The sequence below is a fragment of the Lactuca sativa genome, chromosome 2 (assembly GCF_002870075.4).
Source record: "Lactuca sativa cultivar Salinas chromosome 2, Lsat_Salinas_v11, whole genome shotgun sequence".
Lineage (NCBI taxonomy): Eukaryota > Viridiplantae > Streptophyta > Magnoliopsida > Asterales > Asteraceae > Lactuca > Lactuca sativa.
In genome coordinates, this window is record NC_056624.2 from 35,313,672 (window position 1) to 35,322,547 (window position 8,876).

At 29.5% G+C, this 8,876-nt stretch overlaps 1 protein-coding gene across 1 annotated transcript; it reads left to right on the top strand.

Annotated features, from left to right (window-relative positions):
- Nucleotides 1–721: 721 nt before the first annotated feature.
- Nucleotides 722–8,031, top strand: LOC111893805 (cellulose synthase-like protein G3). Its single transcript, XM_023889889.2, has 6 exons — nucleotides 722–1,339; nucleotides 5,614–5,763; nucleotides 6,148–6,273; nucleotides 6,377–6,790; nucleotides 6,872–7,219; nucleotides 7,311–8,031. Exons 1-6 carry the CDS (start codon nucleotides 779–781, stop codon nucleotides 7,854–7,856), a joined length of 2,145 nt encoding a protein of 714 aa, XP_023745657.1. The 5' UTR covers nucleotides 722–778; the 3' UTR covers nucleotides 7,857–8,031.
- The last annotated feature ends 845 nt before the right edge of the window (nucleotides 8,032–8,876 follow it).

Genomic DNA, 8,876 nt, shown 5'->3' on the forward strand with positions numbered 1-8,876 from the left:
AGTGTAATCATGTGTGAATGAGTGCATTTATTTATGATTAGATTTATTCTTTTATTCATTTGTGAATAACAATGTATTCATTTGTAAATAGCAGTGTAATCATTTGTGAATAAGTGCATTTATTTATTATTAAATGTATTTTTTTTATGAAGAAATGATAATTTTTACACCCCTTTTATTTTCGGTTGATTAAAAGAAAGGTGGATTACTTGTAAATTAATATGTATTCATTTGTAATTGTAGTAGTATTAGTTTTTTTGAAACACAAATGTATTGATTTGGGGTTGGATTTCTATTAATTTTTTTGAAAAAAAAAACCATGAAATAGGAGAAAAAAATTATTTTTTAAGAAAAAAAATTAAATGTTTTTAGTTAATTTTTTTTTGTTGATAAAAATGTTTTTTATATTTCATTAATAAGAAAAATAAAAATTAAATATATCCTTTTTTTATAACTGATCCTAAATTTAAGGGAATTTGATTGATTTTATTTTATTTTAATTTAATTAAAATATACAATTACTAATATGACCTTATACATTGATTGGTTCAGAACTGTTCTCGCGTTATCAACCTTTTAAGTGTTCTCATTTGATTATATATATATATATATATATATATATATATATATATATATATATATATATATATATATATATATATATATATATATATATATATATATATATATATATATATATATAACATTAGTAATGGTGTCATCAAGCAACGTGACTTACCTAAGTTGGTTCACTTCACACCAGCAAAGCCTCACCTTCATGATGGAAGGTCCACTTCACACCAGCAAATCCTCACCTTCAAGATGGTTCAATCGACTTTACACACTCGTTTATACAGTTGCTATTTTCGCACTCCTTTATCACCATTGTCGTAACCTCATCTACTCACCTTCCCTAACCACCCTTTTCTTACTCCTTGCTGATCTTGTGCTGGCTTTCTTCTGGGCAACTTGGCAATCTTTCTTCTTTAATCCAGTACACCGTCAGGTTTTCCCTGAGAACCTGGCACAAGTAGCGAAGGAGAGTGATTACCCTGGACTCGATGTTTTTGTTTGCACGGCTGATCCATTCAAGGAGCCACCAGTCGGGGTGATTAACACTGTGTTGTCTGTGTTGGCGTATGATTACCCGACGGATAAGCTGTCGGTATATCTTTCGGACGATGGAGGGTCACAGCTGACATTATTTGCATTCATGGAGGCTGCTAAATTTGCTAAGCACTGGCTACCATATTGCAAAAAGTATAATATATTGGACAGATCTCCGGAAGTTCATTTCAGAAAGGATCCATCTCTGTTCCCTGAGACAAATGAAATCCAGGTAAAACATCGCTTTTTCCAAGCTGGTAGCATCTCAAAATTTTGAACAAGCAAAAAGTAGGTATGCATCACTTTATGCTTTGTATAGTTATCATTTCGACTTAATTTGGTAAGAATTTAAAGATTTTAATCAAGCGTTTGATTTTTGTTTTCTTTTGTAGAGAATCTCAAAAATTGATTTATTGGTTCATGTTTGATTTAGGGGCGGTGATCGTGTATATTTATTTAGTAAATCAAAAATACCAAAATTTTAAGAAGTCCAATAGAAGATTATAAAAAAAATCCGCCTGCGAATCTACAATAAATTCGTTGAGGATAGGTGCAAATAGTCAAATGTCAAAGTTTGCATGCCTTATTTTATATATATATATATATATATATATATATATATATATATATATATATATATATATATATATATATATATATATATATATATATATATATATATATATATATATATATATATATATATATAGATGTGCGACCCATGTACTACACAAGTTTATTAAAAATAAAAGTTTGGTATCAATATAATGAATAAATAAGTAATTCAACTTATAATAAAAAAAACTATTGCCATATTTTAAATAATAAAGTTGAAAATATGAAAATATAAACATTAAGTATTTTTTAATCTATCTTTGATATCTCGACTTCAGATAATTTTAAGTCATTGAATATTAAACCAAATTTGACATAATCATATTCTAAAATCATATAGAAACTCTAAGCTACATACTGAGAAGAGCCGAATGCTAATTCGATTTCAAACGAATTAGATATGTATGTTTTAATCTTTTCACATAAACTGGTTTCACTCCTAAAATCGGTTCCTATCCCGGTTTAACCGAACCCGATGGACCCAAGTTCGGATTGCACGAAACTTGGATAAGCCCATTCTTTAAACTCGAAACCCAAAACGGTTATAACGGTTCCAATTCAGGTTTAAATCAAAACCCTATTACGTATCTCATCAATTCATAAATCTAAAAACCTTCACAAATAGTGGAGCATTTTAATGGAACTTTTATTTCAAGACGAATAAATTCTAATTTATAAGATAATCTATTAATTTTTTTATAACTATTAACTATTTGTTATGAATTTTAACCAATAATGATTTTTAGAAAATTCTAACCAAAATGTATTGAAAAGGCTAATCGAAAAGAAACTAATGCAATGAAAAGTTTAAAAGTTTTTTTCATTATTTTAACTCATCCCCAATTCAGGAAAATCATACACCGTATTTGTTACGCGTTTTAGATTTTCTTCGCAAAAATTTCATTTAGTCCATCTTTTATTTTTTTCTATACTTCATTTGAAGAAATAATAAAAAATCCATTTCCAGCTGTTTTAGATAGGATAAATATTTTTTTCAAATGAAAACATTCTTAATTTCATTTTAATCGTTTAAGGTGTTTGACTTTATAATGAGTTAAAATACATTGAAAATAGATGTCTTTATAACTTTATCCCCTAAAAAACAAAAACCCAAACACCTAATTTTGTACAACAAATTTTTTGCATCTAATTTGTTTAAATTTCAAAGAATATTAAGTTTGACCAATTCACAAAAGAGATGATCAATAATAGATAATCAGAACAAAACATTAACCAAATTATTTATTTCTCTTCTACATTCAATTATTCCTCTTTTTACATCATGACATATGGGTATAAAAATACACTAACTATCATAAACTCATAAACTCTGGGACCTTAAAATATATTAAAAGGAGAAACAAATACGAATAAATATTTTACAATTATATGCTTACTAGAATTTGTTAAATAATGAAAGAAAGAAAACGTCTCTTAGAATTTATTTTCATTTATTGTCAATTTTTATACAATGGATATATAACATATATAAACTCTTACTTGGTGGATTTTTAATTTAAGAAAATTGAAAACATAAGAACATTCAAAGTGGAAAAGAAATAATTCAAAAATTATACAAAATGACATGTATCAAATTCATTGAGACCATGACATTTGGCAAAATGATTTTTTCTCTCTCTCTCTCTCTCTCTCTCTCTATATATATATATATATATATATATATATATATATATAGAGAGAGAGAGAGAGAGAGAGGGCCCTTTTTATTTGTCACATATTGGCTACTTGTAGTCCAAATACAATATATAGGGCTATTAGGTGTCACACAACTTTTCCGGATGGACATATAAGCTGAAAGTGACATTTTTGTCAATTTAACCAACGACAAAAATGGTTAATGTGTGGTGTTTTAACATTACCATGAGTAAATGTTGAATAAATAGTGAGAGTTTGAACGGTAATGGAGGAAAGAGAAATCAGTGAACTTCCACCGATGAAATCTACTGCTGATAAATCCAATGGTTGAGGGATGATGTTCATCGATAATAATATGTTCCTCGCGTGCATACAGCGGTAATATCATAACCACATCCAACAATCTAATGTTTTATGTTTTAGTTGAAGGGCGCCCATCTCCAACTAAATGTGTTTTGTTGCAAAAAATTAACTTAATCATTTCTAAATAAAATTAAAAAATAAATATACCAAAGATATAATGTAAAAAATAATATTATTTCAAATTTTTTTTTGTCAATAATACTTTTCTTCCATAAATGTAAAGGACAGGCTCCAATACATTAACTTAGTTATTACAGTACAACGACAAGACAAATAATAAAGAAATCGTATCGTTAAGCCTTTTATATTAATTTTCTATTGTCATAAGTGACTAATTCAAGTTTAATTTTATATGTTTCTAATTTCTTGAATTTGTTTCAATTTCAAGTTTACTTAATTATATTATTATATTTTAGATGTGATAGTTGTTTCATATACACTAAAAATATTTGGTTAAATAATATCACAACTAATTTCAATTATTTATATATGAATTGTTTGTTTAATTAGTTGTATTTTTTTAGTAATATAATTCATAAAGATATTATAAAAAAATGTTAGAAAATTTATAAAAAGCTAGCAATAGAAAAAATTATTTATGAAAATATCAAAACATTGTAAAAAATAATATATATATATATATATATATATATATATATATATATATATATATATTCATTATTTGTACCATTTAATTTAGGGAAGTGATTCTTCCACTGCATTATTTTATTCATCCACATAATTTGTAAGTAAGACGAATATACCCTTTACTTAAATATATATTGTATTTTAAATTTTAATTTTAAGTATTACACGCTCTTTTATCGAACGCTTCACCCAAACCCCTTTCTTCCTCACCATGCTTCGTCTTTCTTTTGCGCTGCAATCTTCAGTTGACTTTCAGCCAACACATACGTTTTGCAATCTTCATCCCTTTATGTGTCTGAAGGAATAGAATGCAATCATCGGAGAATCCACGTTTCTTAACACGATTGGTTAGAACCCGTTGAACTAAAAGCGAAATTATTTTCCAGGAAGACTGTCTTCGAGAACTCCGTCATCGGAGCTCTGGAATACTGTCACGTAAACTTCATAAAACTACTTCACAAATCCCAAATAACTTCTGGTTCGACCTGTTAATATCACGCACATTCAGGTCTAAAAACTCGTGTTACTTCAACACCTGCGTAATGGTAATGGATCTAAGAACATTTGACAAAGGAAACGGCCACTAGAAAAACAAAAACGGGATGGAAATCCAGAGGAAAAGGAGGATCTACGAACCGGATTTGTTGTCGCCGGTTCTACTAGTGTTTGCCGCGAATACAGATTGATCATCGGTGGAACAACATGGGATCCCAGGGGAAAATGTGCCGAGCAATTGCCGGTCACTGTATTCCATTCTGATGAGTTTATTACATTGTATTGTAAGTTTGAAAAATTGAAGGATGAAGATTAAGCGTCTTTTGGTTGTGCATCGTACTTTGGAAACATAATCAAATCAACTGCCTTGGAGTAATTAAAATACATTTTGTATATTTAAATAAGGGCACAATGGTCAATTACTAACCAAAGTATGTGGATGGATAAAAATAATCAGTGGATTTATCAGCTCCCTTTAATTTACTTCATTATTGTTGTAACAAATGAAATAGGGTTGTCAATTGGTCTAACATTGGTAAAAACATGTCATGGACAATGTTACTTACTATTGATAAAGAATATTATAAATGGTTATACTTTAGTTACAAAATCCATGTACTTTTTGTCACAATCTCTATTTCGATTATGTGATTTGAAATTGATTCTTTGTAGTGCTATTGTTTAAACATTATCGTAACTTGATAATATCATTCCTTTGCTTGAGAGCAGGTGATGTACGAAACCATGAAAACCACTATTAAAGATGTGATGGACAAAGGAGCCGTTGATGTTGAGCAATTCGATGACGATCGTACCATCAAAGCTCTGAATAAATGGACTAGCGGATTTACGCGTCACCAACATCCCACAGTAATCGAGGTTTACATTAATTTCCCATTGCACGTGAATAACAATTTTAATCTAAATACGTTGACTTGTTTCTTACATCCGTGCAGTATTTAGTTTATAAAGCAGATTTTAATTATTTATTAAAATGATTTTTTAATATGTGTCCTAACGGCATATATTAATTAATTATAATTATTACCATAATTAAATTTTGAACATATTAATTTATAAGAAATATTATCATAATTAAATATAAAATTCATTAATAATCTCCATAATTAATGCATTTCACATTTAATTATGATAATAATTAAAGCAGATTTTAATTATTTATATGTGCCTTAGACACATATTAGAAAATCCTTTTATCAAAAATAACAAACTTTGTATGACACATTAATTACTCACAAATAGGTTTTACTAAAACGTAACCAAGACAAAGACGTGTCGGGTCATTACATGCCGAACCTTTTCTATCTAGCACGAGAGAAGAATAAAGCCACCCCACATAATTTTAAGGCGGGTGCCATTAACGCTATGGTACGTTACACAAATCACATCTACTCTAGCTTTTAATCATGAATATAGTATTTTCACCAACAATAAGTAATTACTCGACCATTACAATTCATTTATTTTGTAGCTTCGAGTATCTGCAACATTGACAAATGCACCTATATTCCTTATCTTGGATTGTGACATGTACTCCAATGATCCAAAAACACCACTTCTTATGTTATGTTATTTCTTGGACCCTACCATTGGTTCAAATTTTGGGTTCGTTCAATTTCCTCAACTCTTCTACAACATCAATAAATACGACACTTATACTACTGAACACGTGCTTGAGAACCGAATATGTACCTCAGGAATGGATGGTTTGGAAGGCATGTCATTCATGGGCACTAACGCCTTCTTCAAAAGAGAGGCTCTCACTAAGAAACCTACTGAGGCAAAATGGAAATGGAATGATCAAAATGAATCAGAATATGATTTACCATTGGCACATCGAGTCGCAAATTGCAGTTTTGAGGAGAACACTAAATGGGGTTCAGAGGTATATTTTCTATATATAGCAACGATTACATATTTGCAACTTTTGTTTTATGTATTTTTATGTTTGCTACGTTCATTGTAGATTGGATTTAGGTATGGTACGTTGGTTGAGGATGCCTACACAAGTTTTAGATTGCAATGTTTAGGATGGAAGTCGGTGACATGTAGACCCGATAGACCTGCATTTCTAGGAAATATGCCAGTATCCCTCAATGACTTTCTAATGCAAACAAAGAGGTGGTATATGGGTTTGCTACAAGTAGCTATTTCCAAATTTAGTCCTATCACATTCGGAGTAAAGAATATGAACCCTCTTCAGGCCTTGTGTCATGCATACTTTCAATTCCGTGCTTTTTGGTCTATTCCCATCATCATCTACGCGTTCTTGCCTCAATTAGCGCTCATAAACTCTACCGCTATATTCCCAAAGGTGGGTAGACATGAATTTTTTTTTTTTTTATGCTTAGACAAACAATCTTGATTAACCTATATAATAAGAAAATGCATGCTTTGTTGTGTAGGTTTCAGACCCTTGGTTTTCTCTTTATACATTCCTTTTCCTTGGAGCATATGGGAAAAATCTTCTTGATTATGTGGTGGCAGGATCAACCTTAAAAAAGTGGTGGAGTTACCAAAGAATGTGGTTGATATTGGGATGCTCGACTTACCTATTTTCATTTTTCGATTGGTTGGTTACATCTCTTGGCATGTCAACATTGGAATTTAATGTGACGAGCAAAGTGTCAGACGATGAACAAGAAAAACGTTACCAGAAAGGCATTTTCAGTTTTGGCGTAGAATCACCAATGTTTGTATCAATAAATGTAGCTGTGATTGTCAACTTCTTTGCTTTTTTGATCGGAATTAGGCATGTTTTTATCAATAATGGGAGGCTTGAAGAATTGTTTGGCCAGTTACTCATTACAGGGTTTGGTGTGGTAATTGGTTGGCCAATATTTGAAGGCATGGTATTGAGGAGTGATAAAGGAAAGATGCCTACCAAGACTACCTTGATATCAGTTTGTGTTGCTTTGTTTATGCACTTGATGTTTTCTTCTGCATTTTAACAATCAGATGCAGGGCAAAGTTGGATTTGGAAATGTTGTTTCGATCTGGTACCCTCTTGTTCTATTTTAATTGTCTTTCTAGGAGATGTAGTAAAATTCAGGAAGATTGGAATGCACGCATTCTTCATGTAATGTCATCAATGATAGAATGAATAATATTTGGAATAATTAGACATGTTATTCTGTTTAATCTTAAAGTTCTTTTTTTGAAAGAGAAAAAATAAAAAAATAATATTACATCTCTTTCTCTATTAATCTCAAAGTTATTTAGAGATTATAATGAAGATTACTATAGAAACGAAATCAGACCTAAATATCGAAATTATATCAAATATAATTACAGAAACTATGAATCTACTATAATAAATCAAAGTTTTTTTTGTCACATGTCCCCTTCTCCTTCATTTAGACACATGAAATTTTCTAAAATTTTTAAATTTTCTATTTTTCACTTGTCATTTTATTGTATTTTTCATTTTATTAAAATAAAATTCCATATTTAATATGTAAAATAATATATATGTAAGGTATTTATTAGAAAAGATTTATATATGTAATGTATTCAATACATTAAAGCCTCATTAATTTTAATAATTCAAATTTTTTCTCATTTTTTCTTATAAATCCAAAATTTTTAAATCGTTAAAATTATATATATATATTTAAAATAAACCCATGTAATACATGAGTCTTATACCTAATAATATTTAATACGAATGTAATGTTATCTAATACACCCCTCAGCTGTGAGAAAGAAAGGTGGACGAAAGATTGAGTGTCATTGAAATCTTCAAAGAGTAACTCAGTAACTCCCTGGTAGATGTTTGAACTATGACTAAATTGCATTGGTCGTGTCTTGAATCTACCTTTAATGTTTAATGCTTTGAACTATAATGCATTTGAATTCCTGATGATTTTATAGGAAACTGGAAAAGGAATGTCGGATTATATCATAGAAAGAAAATATAAACATGAAATCACTACAAGAATATTAAACTATGGCGACAACGGCTATGCCGA

What these genes read in the sequence shown, in the direction of transcription:
- LOC111893805 (XM_023889889.2), top strand. Translation starts at nt 779, where the DNA reads ATGATGGAAGGTCCACTTCACACCAGCAAATCCTCACCTTCAAGATGG. An exon ending in CTGAGACAAATGAAATCCAG is followed by an intron (nt 1,340 to 5,613) that starts GTAAAACATCGC and finishes GCTTGAGAGCAG; the next exon opens with GTGATGTACGAAACCATGAA. An exon ending in ACACTAAATGGGGTTCAGAG is followed by an intron (nt 6,791 to 6,871) that starts GTATATTTTCTA and finishes CGTTCATTGTAG; the next exon opens with ATTGGATTTAGGTATGGTAC.